The 22,806-nt window shown below is 44.1% G+C and overlaps 1 protein-coding gene across 1 annotated transcript in view; it reads left to right on the forward strand.

Moving 5' to 3' along the window:
* The window catches only part of KCNH8 (potassium voltage-gated channel subfamily H member 8), a 465,900-nt gene that overhangs the window by 411,940 nt on the left and 31,154 nt on the right, over positions 1-22,806 (forward strand). Inside the window, exons 13-15 of the mRNA XM_018053223.1 lie at positions 7,602-7,954; positions 10,346-10,452; positions 12,862-12,938. Of these exons, the coding sequence (XP_017908712.1) occupies positions 7,602-7,954; positions 10,346-10,452; positions 12,862-12,938 (537 nt within the window). The remainder of the gene's footprint in view (positions 1-7,601; positions 7,955-10,345; positions 10,453-12,861; positions 12,939-22,806) is intronic.

Here is a 22,806-nt window from a genome sequence, read left to right on the forward strand (position 1 = left end):
TTCCTTCTCCAATGCCTGAAAGTGAAAAGTGAAAGTGAAGTCGCTCAGTCCTGTCCGACTCTGTGCGACCCCATGGACGGCAGCCCACCAGGCTCCCCCGTCCCTGGGCTTCTCCAGGCAGGAGCACTGGAGTGGGTGCCATCGCCCTCTCCCTGTAAATGGCTCCCTTCCTTGCCTTGTTCTCTTCATGAAACAGAGCCCCCCCAACTTTCACACACACTCAGAGGCACACAAATAAATCCAGCTGAGTAACACATTATAGAGATACCGACCCGGACTGAAGACGGTTGGAGGTGGGGAACAAACTGAGCTACTATCGAGGAACATCTCTAAAACTCCGAAAGCATCTCAGCACCGTCAGCCGCGTTTCCCTCTGGCACTGACTGTCTTTGGTCTCCCTTCTCTGCAGAATCCCTCCTCAGGAACTAGGAACCTGTCCCACCTGTAAGCGCTCCTCAGCAGGCATCCTTCCCTCATTGCGGTACCTCTTTCCTGCCAGCCCTTTCCTATATTCGCTTTCTTGTCAAGAGAAATTTAGCCTTCTTTTGGATTTTCCAATTTGAATTCTTCGCCCCTCCACAGCACTCTAAAAATGAACATCCCTTCCAAGAATACACCACCCTTAACTTTCAAAAAAAATTTCTGTATTTTCTGTTCATTTGCAGAATCAAAGCCACTAGAATAACGGGGGTTTTAATAAAACGCATATTTATTTGTCTCTCATGGATTAGGCCAGAGGTGGGCAATGTGACAGTGTCGATCGGGTCTAGAGATTTCCTTCTTGCTCATGGTCCTTAACACATGCCCTCCTTTAAGATCTCCTCAGTCTCTTATGTGTCTGCTCCAGACTAGGAACTAAGTAAATGTAAAGAGAAGGCTCCCCTTCTTCTAGGAGCATTCCTAAAAAGTCCTTATAACTGGCCCACTTATACACTACCTTCCCAGAATTTGGCCTCATGCCTAAACCACGTGGCAAGGGAATGTCGAAAAAGTGATCTTTGGGGAAGGTGCATCAGTTCAGTTGCTCAGTCGTGTCTGACCCTTTGCGACCCCATGAATCACAGCACGCCAGGCCTCCCTGTCCATCACCAACTCCCGGAGTTCACTCAGACTCACGTCCATCGAGTCCGTGATGCCATCCAGCCATCTCATCCTCTATCGTCCCCTTCTCCTCCTGCCCCCAATCCCTGCCAGCATCAGAGTCTTTTCCAATGAGTCAACTCTTCGCATGAGTTGTCCAAAGTACTGGAGCTTCAGCTTTAGCATCATTCCTTCCAAAGAAATCCCAGGGCTGATCTCCGTTAGGATGGACGGGTTGGACTTCCTCGCAGTCCAAGGGACTCTCAAGAGTCTTCTCCAACACCACAGTTCAAACGCATCAATTCTTCGGTGCTCAGCCTTCTTCACAGTCCAACTCTCACATCCATACATGACCACAGGAAAAACCATAGCCTTGACTAGACGGACCTTAGTCGGCAAAGTAATGTCTCTGCTTTTGAATATGCTATCTAGGTTGGTCATAACTTTCCTTCGAAGGAGTAAGCGTCTTTTAATTTCATGGCTGCAGTCACCATCTGCAGTGATTTTGGAGCCCCCAAAAATAAAGTCTGACACTGTTTCCACTGTTTCCCCATCTATTTGCCATGAAGTGATGGGACCGGGTGCCATGATCTTCATTTTCTGAATGCTCAGCTTTAAGCCAACTTTTTCACTCTCCTCTTTCACTTTCATCAAGAGGATTTTTGGTTCCTCTTCACTTTCTGCCATAAGGGTGGTGTCATCTGCATATCTGAGGTTATTGATATTTCTCCTGGCAATCTTGATTCCAGCTTGTGTTTCTTCCAGTCCAGCGTTTCTCACGATGTACTCTGCATAGAAGTTAAATAAGCAGGGTGACAATATACAGCCTTGATGTACTCCTTTTCCTATTTGGAACCAGTCTGTTGTTCCATGTCCAGTTCTAACTGTTGCCTCCTGACCTGCATACAGATTTCTCAAGAGGCAGGTCAGGTGGTCTGGTATTCCCATCTCTTTCAGAATTTTCCACAGTTTCTTGTGATCCACACAGTCAAAGGCTTTGGCATAGTCAATAAAGCAGAAATAGATGTTTTTCTGGAACTCTCTTGCTTTTTCCATGATCCAGCAGATGTTGGCAATTTGATCTCTGGTTCCTCTGTCTTTTCTAAAACCAGCTTGAACATCAAGGAGTTCACGGTTCACGTATTGCTGAAGCCTGGCTTGGAGAATTTTGAGCATTACTTTACTAGCATGTGAGATGAGTGCAATTGTGTGGTAGTTTGAGCATTCTTTGGCATTGCCTTTCTTTGGGATTGGAATGAAAACTGACTTTTCCAGTCCTGTGGCCACTGCTGAGTTTTCGAAATTGGCTGGCATATTGAGTGCAGCACCTTCACAGCATCATCTTTTAGGGTTTGAAATAGTTCAACTGGAATTCCATCACCTCCACTAGCTTTGTTTGTAGTGATGCTTTCTAAGGCCCACGTGACTTCACTTTCCAAGATGTCTGGCTCTAGATTAGTGATCACATCATCGTGATTATCTGGGTCGTGAAGATCATTTTGTACAGATCTTCCGTGTATTCTTGCCACCTCTTCTTAATATCTTCTGCTTCTGTTGGGTCCATACCATTTCTGTCCTTTATTGACCCCATCTTTGCATGAAATGTTCCCTTGGAATCTCTAATTTTCTTGAAGAGATCTCTAGTCTTTCCCATTCTGTTGTTTTCCTCTATTTCTTTGCACTGATCGCTGAAGAAGGCTTTCTTATCTCTTCTTGCTATTCTTTGGAACCCTGCATTCAGATGCTTATATCTTTCCTTTTCTCCTTTGCTTTTCGCCTCTCTTCTTTTCACAGCTATTTGTAAGGCCTCCCAAGACAGTCATTTTGCTTTTTTGCATTTCTTTTCCATGGGGATGGTCTTGATCCCTGTCTCCTGTACAATGTCACAAACCTCATTCCATAGTTCATCAGGCACTCTGTCTATCAGATCTAGGCCCTTAAATCTATTTCTCACTTCCACTGTATAATCATAAGGGATTTGATTTAGGTCATCCCTGAATGGTCTAGCGGTTTTCCCTACTTTCTTCAATTTAGCAATAAGGAGTTCATGATCTGAGCCACAGTCAGCACCCGGTCTTGTTTTTGTTGACTGTATAGAGCTTCTCCATCTTTGGCTGCAAAGAATATAATCAATCTGATTTCGGTGTTGACCATCTGGTGATGTCCATGTGTAGAGTCTTCTCTTGTGTTGTTGAAAGAGGGTGTTTGCTATGACCAGTGCATTTTCTTGGCAAAACTCTATTAGTCTTTGCCCTGCTTCATTCCGTATTCCAAGGCCAAATTTGCCTGTTACTCCAGGTGTTTCTTAACTTCCTACTTTTGCATTCCAGTCCCCTATAATGAAAAGGACATCTTTTTTGGGTGTGAGTTCTAAAAGGTCTTGTAGGTCTTCATAAAACCGTTCAACTTCAGCTTCTTCAGCATTAGTGGTTGGGGCATAGACTTGGATAACTGTGATACTGAATGGTTTGCCTTGGAGACGAATAGAGATCATTCTGTCATTTTTGAGATGGCATCCAAGTACTGCATTTCGGACTCTTTTGTTGACCATGATGGCTACTCCATTTCTTCTGAGGGATTCCTGCCCGCAGTAGTAGATATAATGGTCATCTGAGTTAAATTCACCCATTCCAGTCCACTTTAGTTCACTGATTCCTAGAATGTCAATGTTCACCCTTGACATTTCTTGTTTAACCACTTCCAATTTGCCTTGATTCATGGACCTGACATTCCAGGTTCCTATGCAATATTGCTCTTTACAGCATTGGACCTTGCCTCTATCACCAGTCACATCCACAGCTGGGTATTGTTTTTGTTTTGGCTCCATCCCTTCATTCTTTCTGGAGTTATTTCTCCAATGATCTCCAGTAGCATATTGGGCACCTAATGACCTGGGGAGTTCCTGTTTCGGTATCCTATCATTTTGCCTTTTCATACTGTTCATGGGGTTCTCAAGGCAAGAATACTGAAGTGGCTTGCCATTCCCTTCTCCAGTGGACCACATTCTGTCAGACCTCTCCACCATGACCTGCCCGTCTTGGGTTGCCCCACAGGCATAGCTTGGTTTCATTGAGTTAGACAAGGCTGTGGTCCTAGTGTGATTAGATTGACTAGTTTTCTGTGAGTATGGTTTCAGTGTGTCTGCCCTCTGAATCCCTCTTGCAACACCTACCATCTTACTTGGGTTTCTCTTACCTTGGGCGTGGGTTATCTCTTCACGGCTGCTCCAGCAAAGCACAGCCACTGCTCCTTACCTTGGACGAGGAGTATCTCCTTACCGCCGCCGTTCCTGACCTTCAACATGGGATAGCTCCTCTAGGCCCTCCTGTGGTTGCACAGCCACCGCTCCTTGGGATGCAAGGTGCATCACTAAGAGTAATTTAAGAAATAAGGCGAGATTATGTAAAATATCCCAATACTATCTGTAGAACCTGCCCAAATGTAAATATTTTTTCCATTTTCTTCATGATCATCCTCATCATCACAAGGACAAGCATTTAATTAAGCACATTCACTGGAGAAGGAAGTGGCAATCCACTCCCGTACTCTTGCCTGGAGAACCCCATGGACAGAGGAGCCTGGTGGGCTACAGCCCACGGGGTCGCAGAGTCAGACACGACTCAGTGACAGAGCACAGCACAGCAAAATGCATATCACTAAGGGTTTAACATGCTGTACCTCATATCTAATTTTCCCTCACACTATTGCCAGTTTACAGATGAGGAAACCAAGGCTTTAAACAGTCACATTACCTGGTCAAGGTTGCAGCTGGTAAGTAAGACTTTTAGGACCATGTGACCAAAAATGCATGAATCCAACCACGAGGCTTTATTCTGCTTTCCTTTGAGTCAAGACGGGTTTGACTGACTCATTCCTGAGTTTGAAGTGACTATCCCAGCAAAATGTCATGAGCTCACTTAGAGATTCCTTTGACTGTGGGAATTGCCCCATGGGAGCGTTCGTGAGAAAGATGAGAGGGAAATGAAGAAATGGGTCAAAGAGAAGGGCAAGAAAGGTCTGTGGTTAGATTTTGTGGCCGTGTGCACACAGGAGCCCAGCAGCACGAGAGAGAGGGTGTTTCTTCACGGATGGCCCAAGGAAGTAGCTGGTGCTCCTCCTGCACAGAAGCTGCCTGTGGGGCTGGTGCTTAGTAATTTAATAAATTTGGGTACTGTCTGCAGTGATAGTCCAGAAATAACTTCTTGCTATAAATTGCATTGGCCGCCCCGATTACAGCAGGCAGTATCTAAACAACCGGTCCAACGTGGCAAAGCTCCGTGACGAAATGGAAGTATGAAAATTAAATGCCAAGGGAGCCTCCCTGAAACAAAAGCATGGTTAATTGCCAGTGCAGATGAAACAGAAGCCCAACTAGAGAATATGCTCATTGATGTTGATGGGTTTGCTCCGTCCTGTCTTTAGCTGGATGACCTCACTGTTCTTTCCCACAATACTAGCGTGCGAATGTTCCTCTCAATTCCACATGGGTCCACCTTTTGTTAAAAGCACAGAACTTTAAAATGCTGTGGGCAAAAACCAAAATAAAGGCAGAACCATGACTATTGAATAAAGGGGCTTCCCTCACGGCTCAGATGCTAAAGAGTCTGCCTGCAATGCGATAGACTTGGGTTTGATCCCTGGGTCAGGAAGATCCCCTGGAGAAGAAAATTGCAACCCACTCCAGTATTCTTCTTGCCAGGAGAATTCCATGGACTGTAGCCCGCCAGGGTCACAAAGAGTCGGACACGACTGAGCGACTAAGCACGTTGAATAAAGACTGAATGGCATTGCATTAATTAAAATGTTTGAAAATAGCTGGAAAGATGAGTCTTTCCCTTTCTTCAGGAAATTTTAGCCCATGAAAGTAAAATACACAAAAAATCTTTCTAAGTGAACCGATCATTTTGCTTATGAAAGCTCTGGTGTCCACTGAATGGGCCTGTCAGTCACTAATATTGGAGTGGTTTGCCATTTCCTTCTCCAGGGGATCTCCCCAATCCAGGGATCGAAACTGGGTCACCTTCTGCATTGCAGGCAGACTCTTTACCAGCTGAGCCACTGGAGAAGCCCATATACACACACACACACACACATATATATGTATAACTATTACAGTAAAGTTCACACACCAGTGAACCAAGTGTTTATTAAGGTGACGTAATAACCATGACACCTCATGACATTTGATTAGTGCTCTTAGATGTTTACTGTTCATTTTAGTTTTATTAGAAATTGTGGACAAGAAAGTATAAAAGATACTAAGGCACAGGACAGTGACCGGACCTTTTGGGGAAGGGAAGCCACGTCTGGGGCAGAACAAGAAACACAGACTCTTCCAGGAACTCTGCTGAGGGCCACCAGTCTACCTGCCCCTTCAGCATCAGCTCTTCTGCCCTTGCCCATGCTCTCCCTGGCTTCCTAAGCCTGTGAGGCTGAATGGCCCCAGGCAAGGACTCTACGTAGGATTTGGCAAGACCAGCTCCTTCCTTTCCCAAGGCCCTTCACAGGGAGCAGATCACAGCACTTGCTGTATTTCCCACCACCTGGCTTGTGGGAACCAGGAGAACCGAGGAAACTTCTCATCTTCTTCCATCTATGATACGAAATAGGAAAAAGCTTTCTTCTCCATGGTAATATGATTCTGCTGGCTGGTCTCCACAGGAAGTTCCACTGAGGACCCTGTAGCTTTAAAATATCAAGGCCCAATCATGCTAAGTGAAATCAGTCAGACAGAAAAAAGACCAAAACTATGAGATGATTTACACCTGGAAGCATCTAAAAAATACAACAGACTAATGACTATACCCCACAAGAAGCAGACTGGCAGACACAGAGAGCAACTGTTGGTCACCAGTGTGCAGGGGGAGGGCGAGGTTCGGGGTGGGGGAGCTGGGCTGCAGACTGTCGGGTATAGAATAAGCTGCGGGTGTATTGCACATGAGGAATACAGCCAACACGTTACAGTGACTGTAAGTGGAGTGTAGCCTATAAAAACTGTGGCTCGTATTATATATCTGTGAATTACATGACGGAATTTTATACAATATCAACCATCATTCAATAAAATAGAATGATAAGGATACATGAAATTAATTAGTTAGTTAATCAAACTATCAAGGCCCAAGACTTCTCAGTAAAATTGAAAATGTCTTTTTCCTAAAAGTGGGCCATCATATACTATTATAAATGACAGGCTGCTGAAAAGCCCGATGCAAACCTGGTAGAATGCACCTTTCGCCTAGCTCCCATAAGCAGGTTTAAAAGACCAAACAAACAAAAGCACCTAGCAGAGATCAGAAACCGGGAGACCTGAACACCTGACTAAGTAAAAGAAAATTTACTATGCAAGTTCCCAGCCTGGAGGCTTCAGCTTCCCTAAATTTTTCTGTTCAAGTCTGTGAAGTCTTCCCTTTTAAAGTCTCCCGGGGAGCTGACTGTTCAGATGGGAATTGCTGGTGAATGATGCATGCCTCTGAAAAGCTCTTCACGTCTGTGCTCATCTCTGTCATCCTCTGCTTCAGTCGGAGCCCAAGGGAAACGGCAGTATCAAGAAGAGACTGCCGTCCATCGTGGAAGACGAGGAGGAGGAGGACGAGGGGGAGGAGACAGCCTCCCTGTCCCCCGTCTACACCAGGGGACCCGCCTCTTCTCGCAGCAAGCGGCCTGGAGGCGGTAAGAGCTACCTCGGCTTAAGCCTGAAGCAGCTGGCCTCGGGAACGGTGCCGTTTCACTCACCTATCAGAGTCTCCAGTTCAAACTCCCCCAAAACCAAGCAGGAGATGGATGCCCCAAACTACGGCAAAAGAAAAGAGAAGAACTTGAAATTGCAGCTTTCAACTTTGAACAGTGCTGGGCCCCCAGACCTCAGTCCCAGGTAAGAGCTTAGTTCACAGAATCCTTTCCCGGTGGAGGTGGCTGCTTTTGCTCCCCACTGGCACCTGGCTAGAAAACTGCTTAGCCTTCTGGACCTTTCTACCATGCAAGTTCCCAGCCTGGAGGCTTCAGCTTCCCTAAATTTTTCTGTGCACTTTTTGACTCTATAGTGAAGTGTGGGCAGAATGAGAATAAATCATATTAGTCATATTTTCAAAAGGGTCCATTAAATGTTCCCAATTCCTTCTCTTCTCCGTTTATTCATTTAGCTCTACCTATTTTTATATACTTGAGCGGGTTGCCGTATCCTCCTCCATGGGATCTTCCCAACGCAGGGACTGAACCCGCGTCTCCTCTGACGTCTGCATTGGCGGGTGGGTTGAGCCAGTCTGCCAGTGAGCCACCTGGGAAGCCCCAACCGTGCACACACTTTTATAGATGTTTATTTCTACATTGTGATTTTATAATTTATAAATTTCTGATAAAAGTGAAAGAGAGGAAATGAAGCTTATATCATTATCCCCCAATATCTGAAACTTCACCAAAAGTTTCACAGGGCAGTCAGTGGAAATGATGAAGAAAATGAAGTGCTGGTCTTCGTTTCCCACAGTATTTGCTTCATTATTGTGGGTAACTGAAGCTTGGTTTTACTTCCAGCCTCTTCATTAGGTAATATGGGATGGTTCTATTTTTAATTTAAAACATTCACTTTAGGATCCACTAAAGATGACTGAGACAGCAAAAAATCCTGACTCAGAAAATGTGAAAGGGGTAGTATGGAGCATAGCAGCTAATTTAAAAAGAGACATAAGAAAAAACATATTAAATGACTTCTATTCCCAGATACTCAGCTGGGTAATTTTTCATTTACTGTTATGGTTAGTCTTTTCAGGAATCTTATAAAGTAGTTCATATTACCTCAGCTATAAACTTATAAGAAGTGTATTTTGAAAGTTAAATAGTTTGTCTAAAATTTCAAAAATCTGAGTTCTGAAATATAGATTCAATGTCTGTTTTTCTGTTTATAAGGCAAGAGCTCTTTCTGATATACTATATATTGGTTACTCTCTTGATGAATATAATTTATCCATGTAGAGAAAATAGTAAGGAAAAAATAAGCAAAGCAGGTTTAGTGAAAAGTAGATGGATATTAAATGTTCAGGAATTCAGCTGGAGATGGTAATTTGAAAACTCAGCTTAACTGTTCTTTGTAAAGTTTCTCTAACATGAAGAAATAATAAATTTTAAATAGGGGGAAAATGTATCAGAGCTGGAAAATAAAGGTTCATGTACACCTGATTCTACACTTAAGAAAAAAATGTTTTATTTTATATACAGAGAAAGGTTTTGAGAACACGGCAAAATGTGAATGGTAGTAGTGCATGACAGGTGCTTTTTTTTGATATTTTGATTGTATGTTTACATTTTCTACAATAAATTCATGTTTTTAAAAAATATGACTAGATTAGATATTCACCAAGGAAAGAAGATTAGCTACAGTCCTAGGAGTCATTGGCACCCCACTCCAGTGTTCTTGCCTGGAGAATCCCAGGGATGGGGGAGCCTGGTGGGCTGCAGTCCATGGGGTTGCACAGAGTCGAGCACGACTGAGTATCTTCACTTTCACTTTTCACTTTCATGCATTGGAGAAGGAAATGGCAACCCACTCCAGTGTTCTTGCCTGGAGAATCCCAGGGACGGGGGAGCCTGGTGGGCTGCCGTCCATAGGGTCGCACAGAGTCAGACACGACTGAGGCTACTCAGCAGCAGACGTAGTCATTTAAATACAATTCTTCAACGGTCACTTTGGAGTTTCATCTAAGTCTAGAGAAAAGTTACCATTAGGTGAAAACTCTCTAATTCTGGATAAACAGTAAATTAATATGAATTTAGATAAGAGGACTTCTGTAGCTAAGCTTTTGAATCTGAGAATAAATAAGAATCTAAAATCTATAGAAATACGACATGAAATAAAATTGTGAGACACACAAGTATTTCTAAAAATCCCAGAGCCACGTCTTTGAAAAGTAAGCACACACAAGCACACATGAAATTATTTGCTAATAATTTAATGATATGGTTTATTTGATTTGAGATGCCTCAAATACTAGCATTTCAAATGTAAACAGCATAAAAAATTACTAGTTAAATAACATAATGTTTTTACTAAAATCTTCAAAATCCGGCGTGTGTTTCACACTTACAGGACATCTCATTTTCACATTTCAGGCCCTCAGTGGCTGGATAAGGCTAATGGCTACCACGTTGGTTAGCACAGCTCTAGAGTGTCTAGAATTTAGAAATTTAACACAAGATTTTTTAACTCTTCTAGAAGTAACTGTGACCCATGAACATAAATGCACAACTAGCCAACCCTCATTATCTTAAACAGGATTGTTGATGGAATTGAAGATGGAAACAGCAGTGAAGAAAGCCAGACTTTCAACTTTGGCTCTGAACGAATCAGACCAGAGCCCAGAATTTCTCCTCCTCTTGGAGGTAAGCTCTATATTTAGTCTTCTCACAAGGGGTGACATTTCTTTGTAACTTGTAATATTTGGCTCTTCACATCAGGTGGCCAAAGTATTGGAGCTTCAGCTTCAGCATCAGTCCTTCCAATGAATGTTCAGGGCTGATTTCCCTTAGGATGGACTGGTTGGATCTCCTTGCAGTCCAAGGCTTTCCAGAGTCTTTTCCAGCACCACAGCTTGAAAGCATCAGTCCTTTGGCGCTCAGCCTTCTTTGGGGTCCGACTCTCCTGAATGCAGGCAACCCCAAATAGTCACGAGGTGTGAGGCCGGCAGCCTTTTCCAGCTCCCTCCGCCCCTTCCCACCTGGCTCCAATGTCCTTGTGTGAGGCTCTCCTGCTGATGAGCGAGTCCTTCCATGGGCAAAGCCCAGCACAAGAAAGACTTCTGAATGTGCAGTTCTGGGGGTGTGTTGCCACTTGGTAGAATGCCAGTCTTCTATCCCAGTCAGCACCTCTTCCGGGCACCTGTCATCTCCTGGGGAGACGGGCAGATGAGACCCCTGACGGTGGGTACGGATGGAGGAGAGGAATGCGGACGGCAGTCAGCAGTTCTCATGCATTCAGGGAATGGACTTTAACGTGCTGATACCACCCTGCTTGCAGCCAGAGGCACAGACGTTATAGGTCTGGTCAAACAGGTGTGAGCCTTTGCTATGGAAGCTGGTGGCGGGTCCCCCGGGAGTTCTCCTTGCTGGGTCACAGGACGTCACCGTGGCCGCCGCCTGACGGTCCTGGCCCCGCCCCCTTCCACCCTCCTCCTCTCGCTTTCCCAGCCTTCACCCTGACGCTCATCCGTTCAAGCAACGGGCACTCCTGGCTGCCTCCTGCGTGCCTCTCCTTTCTGTCTGAGACTCTGTCCTTTCTGCCCCCGCCCTTTCCTGGCCTCATTCATCTCTTGCCTGCTTTGCTACCAAAGTCGCTTTCACTCTGTTCTCCGCACAAAAAGCGGACTATTCAAAAAAATACAAATCTATTCTTACTATTTTATTCCTGTGCTTAAAATCCTGAGATGGACTCCCATTGCCTTTAGTGTGAAATTCAAACTTATTGCAAAATTGCTTTTTGAATGTCTCTTTTCTCTGCTTGGAGAAGGAAATGGCAACCCACTCCAGTATTCTTGCCTGGAGAATCGCCCTAGACCCAAAGCTCCATGAGAGTCAACATGTTTTCTTTATTTCTGTCTCCTCTAAAGGGGGGCTTCCCTGGTAGCTCAGTTGGTAATGTATCCACCTGCAATGCAGGAGACCCCAGTTCGATTCCTGGGTCGGGAAGATCCCCTGGGGAAGGGACAGGCTACCCACTCCAGTATTCTTGGGCTTCCCTGGTGGCTCAGCTGGTAAAGAATCTGCCTGCAATACAGGTGGCATGGGTTTGATCCCTGGGTTGGGGAGATCCCTTGGAGAAGGAAAAGGCTGCCCACTCCAGTGTTCTGGCCTGGAGAATTCCATAGACTGTATAGTCCATGGGTTGCAAAGAGTCAGACATGACTGAGTGACTTTCACTTCACTTCACCTCTAAAGGAGGTCTAGCCTGCTGTAAGTGATCTCGTATTATTCACTGAATGAAGAGATTAACTTTGCAAATATCTCTGTAAAAGGAACTTTCACCACTCGGCCACTTCAGATTGTTTTGAACAACTTTTTCCCCCTCCCACAAACAAATTCTCTATGCTTAGTTGACCAGAATTAGGGTATTAAGATAGCCATATCATGATATTTATACTGACAGATAGTACAGGCATAGATGTCTCTATATATCAAATCCTTTCCACTCTAGCTAGCAGTGACTCATCTGTGCTTCTGCTCCTAACAAATGTGAATAGATTTGTAAAAGTACGGTAGAGAAAAGGTGGAGACGAGAGAACCAGGGAATGGGGGAAACTACCTTTTTGTGCACAGAGCAGACAGAAATCTGCAGTGGAGAGGAGCACCTTTAATAGAGGCGGGAAGAAAATGCTCTCGTGGACCCAGGAATCAAAATTTGCAAAGGAAAGAGAGGAGGAAAAGAACGCTCCTTTTCCATGACTTGGAGGATGCTGTTTTTTGGCAAACAGTCAAAGAAGGGAACAAGTGCCACTGGGCCACACGGCAGTGATAGTGTTGAGGAGACGGGGCAGTTGGCCACGGACACACCCAGTTCATGTGGTCACAGTCCCCGCCATGCTGCATGCCCGGTTCCAAAGAGTCCTTCCAGTGCTGTCCAGAGGCATGCTAGGGAGACAGAACTGACGGTGTGCGCGTCTCAGGAAAGGCTTAGCTACCTTCCTAACGGTTGGCTTCCTACCCTCCTAAAGGTTAGCTCCTTCCCTGTTCCAGTTGCCCCAATCCTCAAATATGAGGCGTCTTCCTAAAGGATTCATTCTGTGTGTCACTTTCCAGACCCAGAGATTGGAGCTGCTGTCCTCTTTATCAAAGCGGAGGAGACCAGGCAGCAGATAAGCAAACTCAACGGTGAGGTACGGAGCTTTGTCTTTCTCTGGCCAGGCTGGAGTGGTGAGGGGCTAGGAATCCCAGTCACCGGCAGAAGCGGGGTGATAGAATCATGACAAATATGCGCTGTGGCTGCTAGTGGCAAGTGTGGATGGACTCCCACTCAACCTGATGTAAGTATCAGTTACTCAGCTTCTCTCAAGCTCTGCCTTGCCATGTGTGATGAGGAGACAGCAGTTATACCTACCTTCTGGCCCATTTGTGAAGTTAAATGAGACCATCTAGCTAGATCATTTAACATACAGGAAACATTAACTGCTAATTTCTCTAATTAATGTCATAAATGTATTGATATTTGGTTTCATTGGTGCTTTTTCACTTTTTTATATACTTCAATTTTTAACGAGTTAAAGCAAGATCATTCGTCCAGAGATGAATCAAAGTAATGAATCGGAGTAATCCAGTGGCCTGACACTGTCCTCTTCCCTAGTCGGCATCCGCTTTATAACTTTGAGCACTTTAGCTCTCTAGATCTTACCACCTCTTTGTATAAAGTAAGGTAATTTGAAAGATAATTTTATTGAGGTATATTGTACACCTTATAAAAGGCACTCATTTGAAATGAGTACAATTTAATAATTTTTAGTAGCTTTATTGAGTGATTCAGCCATGCCCATGTGAGTTTTAGAATATTTTTTATCATCCTAACAAGATCTCCCACACCCATTCATAATTAATTCCTGTTCCCATATCCAGTCCTGGGCAAGCACTTGTCCACTTCCTGTTTCTATTAGTTTGTCTTTTCTGGATATTTCATACAAAAAGAGAAGATAATTTCTGAATCACTCTCTCCATTTGGGTGCCCCCCAATATAATTAATTTTTTAAAAAGATTTTGAGACAACGATTTGCATGCAAATACCTTCTCTGGGAAGTGATCTGGGAGCAAGAGGAAGGAGAAGAGGAATAAGACTGGAAAGAAAGGACGGCAAGCGAATCGGGGGTGTTAATGAGATGAATAATTCTGTAGGCAGTCGGGGCTCCAATCTGCTGGGGTGGGGGCACTAAGAGCTTATGTGGGGCAACTCGGAATTGTTCTTCCATGAGACAAGAGAAAAGATGGCTTCTGAGGGATTACCTGCAGGCTTAGCTGCAGGAGAGACTAGAAAGATCCTTCAAATAGGAAAATGCAGGAAGACCCAACTGTTTGTGACGACCTTCAGGGTAGACCTAGGTCAAGTACCCTGAGCAGGCACAGACAGGGTAATAGGACTGAAGTGGTAGATTCTCTGATAAGATCTTGGCAGAAAATGTAGCCAACTGATGATGAGATCTGAGAAAAGTGAAATTCATATGAACGTAACTGGTTTCCAATTTTCTATAACAATGGAAAACTGGGCATCTTGTCATAACGTGCAGAGGTTTCTGCTCCCCTGTGTTCCATCAGCTCACTGCCCTCTCTCCTGAGTCTGCGCTCTCTGGAGGTGAGATTGTTACCAACAAGAAGTAAGAGGCCAAAGTGCAGACTGACCAGTTAGGAACAGAAACACTGACTGGATTGGAACCCCTTTAACTGTAAGGGCTTGTCCGTACATGGGCCACCCAAAAGCCTCTCGTTGAAAGTACACCGCAAGACCAAAACAAAACCAACCAAACCCTCTGTTGGAGACCTGGACATCAACTTGTGTGTGTGCATGTGTGTGTGTGTGTGCATGTGTGTGTGTGCGCTGTGCGTACACGTGTGTGTGCGTGCACGCGTGTGTGTGCGTGTGTGTGTGCGTGTGCGTGTGTGTGTGTGTTTGGTTTAAGAGCACTTTATTGTTGAGGAGTTTCTTTGATTGGTGGGGTTTTTTGTTTGTTTGTTTGGACATCAGCTTCTTATGAAACAGTTTCATTTAAGATATTGTCATCAGATAAAATCACCCATCTGAAATATTTTCTCTCACATTTGAGGGGATTATCTAGGGGCTGTAAGAATGGATTGACCAATATCCTAGCTCAGCTACAGAAGTTAGTGATTCGTTTGGGGAAAAATTGTGTATCTTCACCTTTTGGAATGTTGATTTTTCCAAGTTACAGATGAAAATCCATACACTATATGCCTTTCCTTGCAGAATCTGAGTCCGTGATAGATGCCTTAGAACAGATAACCGTTTGGAAATAAGCTATTCCCCCTGTGTGATTCTGCGTTCATGACTGCTTTCCTGGTGAGATGACGTGAGCCGTGTTACCTTGTCACACACTGAAGTCAAAGGGCGAGATAAGGGTCAGTGGTCTGATCAGTCCTTCCCCAAAGAATTAGCTTTTCCTCAGTTGAAAATGTCTGATTTCTTCATAGCCGAGGCGTAAGTCAAAAAGACCTCGTTTTTCACACATGATTTAATTTGTACATGGTCTTGACCCTTTAGGTATAACATTAAACTCACCAAGACAGACAGGATTAAAATCCAACTGACTTCAAACTGTAAAATTACCCCCTTCTAACCACCTACTTGTCTTTTCCCCATAGTTTCTACAAAGTAATGTTTATATAGCCAAAAAAAAAAAATTTCGTCTTTCAAAGGCCAAGACTAATTTTTCCGTTTGACCTGCTTCTTGGTATTCACATATATGATCATTTGATTGCTCTATTCTTTCTTTCTTCTATTCTCTTGGTTAGAAGTAAGCAGGAGAAGAATTAATAATAAATGGTAAGAGGCACTGCCTGACAATAACTCTGCAACCCAAAGGGGACCCTCATAATCTAGGTGAGACATATTTGACACTGTGTAACCCAGAGGGCTTCATGCGATGTCCATTCTGATATTTGCTCAGACATTTCAGATATAAAGAAATTGTTCACTGATGTGTAGAGTTCATAATCAACTGACTAAACACAGCACTAAAATAAGGAATGGAAAACTGTTGCTAATAACCGACATTCACAGAACTGTTTAGAGAGCTCAGGAGACACAGGACAGCTGCTGGTGCTAGAAGGCTTTGGAAACATTGCCATTGCTTTGCAGCAGTGAAATGGTGCCATGCTAAGAAAATTGTTTAAAAATATCAACAAAACACCGATGGGTGGCAGGGGCCGTGTCAGTCGAATGTTCTGCTTCTGAAAAGGTTTGTAGGTCAGGCTCAGAGGGCTTCCTCGTCTCCGAAATCTGGGTGACCCAGAAAGACTCCACGGCCAGGCCTCCCAAGAGAAGCTGCGTGCCCACCCAGCAGGAGTGACGCATCAGACACAACAGAGAGAAAGGGGGAAGTCTGGAGCGAGAACGGCTTCCAGATCCCTATCCATGGACTAGCTCTGTGACTTCAGCAAAGTGGTCACCTCCCCTATGTTCAGCTCTGTCGTCTACTAAATATTAATGATACAATCTGTCAGAGAGGAGTGTTGTAAGGACTTCAGACTCTGTGTAAAGCCCCAGACACGGCGTCTTCCTTTAATAAATGGTCAAATGATCTTCCTTCCTCATGCAAGGTCATGCTTCTAGTCAACAAATGTGACTCAAGTTAGACCCCCCGCTACCCAACAGTGCCCCATGAAGACTGATAGAATTCGTCAATGCTGATGGAATAAAATGGAATGAATTGAGAAACATACTTGATTATGAAAATTACTGCTTTCACCTGGGATTTCCTTTTGCTATGAAGATGCTATCAAGTTAGTATCAAAAATGATAGGGGGAAAAAATACTTTTCAATGCATCTTACTTTAGCTAAACAGTTTGAGGTAATGGTGTCACTGACTTACTGTAAAGAACAGTTCCTCCGTAACACTTATAGACTGAAGGGCAAAGAGCGCCAGTATGCCAGTTAACAATGCTTGACCATTACTTGACATTACACTAAACGTATGAACAACAAAATGATGATAAAACGAGGCAGAAGACAAGCTGACAGACTTAACAGAAAGACGACCGCAGTCAACCTTCGTTTGCAAAGCGAGAAAATGTGGTGGCTTGTTAAATCATCCTTAGCAGAGTGCAGCTTGGCTAGAAGGCTCTACTCGCCACTGTTAGTATTTTTCTTGTAGGTACATAAGGGAGTCAGTTAATATTGGGCTATTTTAAGGCAACTTCAGCTTTAACTAAATTCAGAAGAATGAAATATATACATGCCTAAATAAAAGAAACTTTATTTTGGGGGGCTCCAAAATCACTGCAGATGGTGACTGCAGCCATGAAATTAAAAGACACTTGCTCCTTGGAAGAAAAGCTATGACCAACCTAGACAGAGTATTAAAAAGCAGAGACATTACTTTGCCAACAAAGGTACATCTAGTCAAAGCTGTGGTTTTTCCAGTGATCATGTATGGATGTGAGAGTTGGACCATAAAGAAAGCTGAGCACCAAAGAATTGATGCTTCTGAACTGTGGTGTTGGAGAAGACTCTTGAGAGTCCCTTGGACTGCAAGGAGATCCAACCAGTCCATTCTAAAGGAGATCAGTCCTGGGTGTTCATTGGAAGGACTGATGCTGAAGCTGAAACTCCAATACTTTGGCCACCTGATGCGAAGAACTGATTCATTGGAGAAGATCCTGATGCTGGGAAAGATTGAAGGCAGGAGGAGAAGGGGAGGACAGAGGATGAGATGGCTGGATGGCATCACCGACTCAATGGACATGGGTTTGGGTGGACTCTGGGAGTTGGTGATGGACAGGGAGGCCTGGCGTGCTGCTGTCCATGGGGTCCAAAGAGTTGGACACAACTGAGTGACTGAACTGAAACCAAAAAAGTGAGCTTTGTAGAAACAACAATTTATATTGACTTAATTGAGACAGAAGTCTGGCTTCTCGTACTTTTTATTAACTCCAGGTTTGAAACAACTTGATTGAGATATGATTGACATGTCGTAGAATTCATCCACTTAAAGTTACAACCTAAGATGTCCCTGGTGGTCCGGGCTTCCCCTCCCCTGCAGGGCGCACAGGTTCAGATCCTGGTTGGGGAACTGAGATCCCGCATGCTGTGCAGTGGGGCCTAAATTAATTAAGTAAAGTGTAAAATGCAAGGCCTTTTAGTGTATTCCCAGACTCAGGCATCCATCACCATAATAAATTTCCAAACATTTCGTTACCCACAAAGGAAGTTTGCCCACACAGCCAATACCAGTGGCTCCCGGCCCCTCAGCCCCGTGCAGCCACTGATCCACACTCCACGCCTATACACTCACCTACTCTGGACATCTCGTGTGAATGGAATCGTACAGCATGGCCCCTTGTGACTGGCTCTTTTCGTTGAGCATGTTTTTGCTGTTTTCATCTCACATTGTGGCATACCTGTGCTTCATCCCTTTTTATTGCCAAATAATAGGTTTCATCATGTAGACATTCCACATTTTATTTATTCATTCATCACTAGACGGGCTTTCGCAGCGTACCCACTCTTTGGCAGGAAGAATAACGCTGCTGTGAGCATCCATGAAACACTCAGAAAAAGTTTTGTGTGGACTTTACAAGAAAAGCATGTGCGAAAGGATTTCCTTTCTCTCTGTCTGCCCTGGGTGATTTCAACCAGGTACAGATGGTCATCACGGTGTGATGGGTAGTCCATTGAATGTGCTGTTCTATTTTTTATTTTTAATTGGAGGATAGTTGCTTTACAACACTGCGTTGGTTTCTGCTGTACAACGTGAGTCAGCCGTAAGTCGTCACACACGCCCTCCCTCCGCGGCTGCCTCCCACGGCCCATCTCGCCGGCTCAGGCTGAGCTCCTTCCCGCCGCCGTCTCTCGCTGCTCCTGTGTCCCGGCTGCTCTCGGGTCGCCCCACCCCCTCCCTCCCCCGCTGTGTCCGTGAGTCCATGCTCTGCGTGCGGCTCAGCGCCTGTCCTGCAAACAGGGTCCTCAGGACCATTTTTCTAGATCCTGTATGTACGCGCTAACATACGACGGTTTTCTCTCCCCAACTTTGTGCGCACGTTTTAATTTCTCTTGAGGAAGAAGAATTGCTGGTAACTCTGTGTAACATTTGAGCAGCCGCCAGACTTCCCCAGAGCAGCAGACGCCGGTACACTTAGCAGCATATAAAGATGCCAAGTCTCTGGTTGCTCACAACAACTTTTATTTATCTGATTTTCTTTTATTATGACCATTCTTGTGTGTGTGAGGTGGTATCTCATGTGGTTTTCAGTTGCGTTTCCCTGAGAGCGGATAATGGCGAGCATATTTTGCTGTGCTTACTGGGCATCTGCATGTATGTGGACAACTGTCAGCTTACGACTTCCCTTTCACTTTTCACTTTCATGCACTGGAGGAGGAAATGGCAGCCCACTCCAGCGTTCTTGCCTGGAGAATCCCAGGGACGGGGGAGCCTGGTAGGCTACAGTCCATGTGATCACAAAGAGTTGGACACGACTGAGTGACTTCACTTTCACTTTTCACTTTCATGCATTGGAGGAGGAAATGGCAGCCCACTCCAGTGTTCTTGCCTGGAGAATCCCAGGGATGGGGGAGCCTGGCGGGCCGCCGTCTATGGGGTCGCACAGAGTCGGACACGACTGAAGCGACTCAGCAGCAGTAGCAGTTTCCATCCTCTGCCTGTTTTGAAACTGGTTTCTCTGTTCATTACTGAGTTGGGGTGTGCTTTATATATTCTAGATAACAGGTTATGATGCGCAGTTTCCTTCTCCCATTCTCTAAGTTGTCCTTTCATTTTCTTAATGTGTCTCTACAAAGCACAAAGTATTAATTTTGGTGATATCCATTTTACCTGTGTTTTTTTCTGTGATTTTAAGGTAACGTCTAAGAAACCCTTGCCTATTCCGGGGTCATGAAGACTCATCCCTCTCTTTCCTTCCAGGAGTTTCATAGTGTGAGCTCTTGCATTTAGTCTTTGATCTGTTTTGAACTAATTTGTGTGTGTGTGTCTGTCTGACTCTTTCTGACCCCGTGGACTGTAGCCCTCCAGGCTCCTCTGTCCATGGGATTCTCCAGGCAAGAATACTGGAGTGGGTTGCCATTTCTTTCTCCATATGGTTGATGAATGGGCTGAATTTTATTTAATTTTTTTTTGTGTGGATGTTCAGTTATCACATCACCATTTGTTAAAAAAAAAAACCCACTGTTTTCCCCCATTGAATCATCTTAGCATACCTATGAGACACTTGCCATTGATATTAGGGTTTATTTCTGGAGTCTCAATTCTATTCTATTGATCTATATGTCTATCCATATCTTTTTACATTTCTTTCAACAGTATTTTAATTTTTCAACAGTAGTTCTTAGTGTACAAATATCCTTGGTTAATGTATTCCTGAGTTCTATTATTTTTGATGCTGTTGTTAACAAAATTGCTTTCTTAACTTACGTTTGGGTTGTTCACTCATACTGCACAGAAACGCACCTGATTTTTCCATGCCCATCTTGCATCCTCCAACTTTACCAAGCTTTTTAAATAGTTCTAATAATTTAAGGGTGGATTTTATGGAAAATTTTTATATAAGATCATGCCTTCTAGAAATAGAGATGCTTTTATTTCTTCCTTCCCAAGTTACATACCTTATATTAACTTTTCTTCCCTAATTGCCTTGCCTAGAACTTCCAGTACAGCACTGAATAGAAATGGAAAGAAATATCCCTGTCTCCTGCCTTCGCTTGGGAAGGAACTCTTTTGGTTTGTCACCGTTGAAAATGACGTTCAGTTCAGTTCAGTTCAGTTCAGTCGCTCAGTTGTGTCCGACTCTTTGTGACCCCATGAATCGCAGCACGCCAGGCCTCCCTGTCCATCACCAACTCCCGGAGTTCACTCAGACTCACGTCCATCGAGTCGGTGACGCCATCCAGCCATCTCATCCTGGGTCGTCCCCTTCTCCTCCTGCCCCCAATCCCTCCCAGCATCAGAGTCTTTTCCAATGAGTCAACTCTTCTCATGAGGTGGCCAAAGTACTGGAGCTTCAGCTTTAGCATCATTCCTTCCAAAGAAATCCCTAAGGGCTGATCTCCTTTAGGATGGACTGGTTGGACCTCCTTGCAGTCCGAGGGACTCTCAAGAGTCTTCTCCAACACCACAGTTCAAACACATCAATTCTTCATAACTCAGCCTTCTTCACAGTCCAACTCTCACATCCATACATGACCACAGGAAAAACCATAGCCTTGACTAGATGGACCTTAGTCGGCAAAGTAATGTCTCTGCTTTTGAATATGCTATCTAGGTTGGTCATAACTTTCCTTTCAAGAAGTAAGGGTCTTTTAATTTCATGGCTGCAGTCACCATCTGCAGTGATTTTGGAGCCCAAAAAAATAAAGTCTGACACTGTTTCCACTGTTTCCCCATCTATTTCCCATGAAGTGATGGGACCGGATGCCATGATCTTCGTTTTTTGAATGTTGAGCTTGAAGCCAACTTTTTCACTCTCCTCTTTCACTTTCATCAAGAGGCTTCTTAGTTCCTCTTCACTTTCTGCCATAAGGGTGGTGTCATTTGCATACCTGAGGTTATGGATATTTCTCCCGGCAATCTTGATTCCAGCTTGTGTTTCTTCCAGTCCAGCGTTTCTCATGATGTACTCTGCATAGAAGTTAAATAAGCAGGGTGACAATATACAGCCTTGACGTACTCCTTTTCCTATTTGGAACCAGTCTGTTGTTCCATGTCCAATTCTAACTGTTGCTTCCTGACCTGCATACAGATTCCTCAAGAGGCAGGTTAGGTGGTTTGGTATTCCCATCTCTTTCAGAATTTTCCACAGTTTATTGTGATCCACACAGTCAAAGGCTTTGGCACAGTCAATAAAGCAGAAATAGATGTAACTGCTGGTTTTTTATTAGTTCCCTTTTTCATGTTGAGGAAACACCTTTGTGTTCCTGATTTGTTGAGTATCTTCATCACATTGCTAAATTTTGTCAAATGCCTTTTCTTGCATCTATTGGATAGTAATGTGTTTGTTTGGTTTTGTTCCTTCTTCTACTGAGATGGGGGAGAAGGAAATGGCAACCCACTCCAGTGTTCTTGCCTGGAGAATCCTGTGGCCAGAGGAGCCTGGAGGGCTGCCATCTATGGGATCTCACAGAGTCAGACACAACTGAAGTGACTTAGCATGCATGCATGCATTGAAGAATGGCAACCCACTCCAATATTCTTGCCTGGAGAATCCCAGGGACAGAGGAGCCTGGTGGGCTGCCATCTGTGGGGTCGCAGAGAGTCAGACACGACTGAAGTGACTTAGCAGCAGCAGCCACTGAGATGGTGTATTACATTAATTAATGGTTTGGGGATGCTGAACTAACCTTGCGTTCCTAAAGTAAATCCCTCTAGCCACCGTGTAGAATCCCTTTTGCATATTTCTGGATTCAATTTGCCAGTATTTCGCTGAGAATGTTCGCCATCTACACTCGTAAATTATTTGTCTGCAATTTTCTGTTTTCTGTGATATCTTTGTCTGGTTTTTGTGTCAGGGTAACGGTCTCACAGAACAGGTTGGGAAATATTCCCACCTCTTCTATGTTTATGGAGTTCGTGAAGAATTTCTATTAATCTTGAAGATTTGGTGTAATTCACCAGTGACGCCATCTGACCCTGTGCTCTTCTTTGTGGAGAGTGTTTTGATTCCTAGTTTAACCACTTTACTTCTATCTCCATTTAGATACTCTATTCCTTCTTGAGTTAGTTTTGGTACTCTGTGTCCTAAAATTTGTCTAATTCACCTGAATTGTCTACTTTGTTGGCCTGTGATGGTCAAAGCTGTCCCTTATGACTCTTTTCATCTCCGTAGTGTTGGTGGTAGTGTCTCCTCTTTCATCCCTGAGTTCCGTCATTGCAGTCATCTCCGTCTTTATCTAGATGAAGCTCTGTCAATTTTGTTGATATTTTTTTAAATAACAGCTTTTGCTTTTGATCATTTTTCTTCATTTCTGTTCTCTATTTTTATTGTTTTCTGCTCTCATCCTTGTTATTTCCTTCTTTCTG

Source organism: Capra hircus, chromosome 1 (assembly GCF_001704415.2).
Source record: "Capra hircus breed San Clemente chromosome 1, ASM170441v1, whole genome shotgun sequence".
NCBI classification, from domain to species: Eukaryota; Metazoa; Chordata; class Mammalia; order Artiodactyla; family Bovidae; genus Capra; species Capra hircus.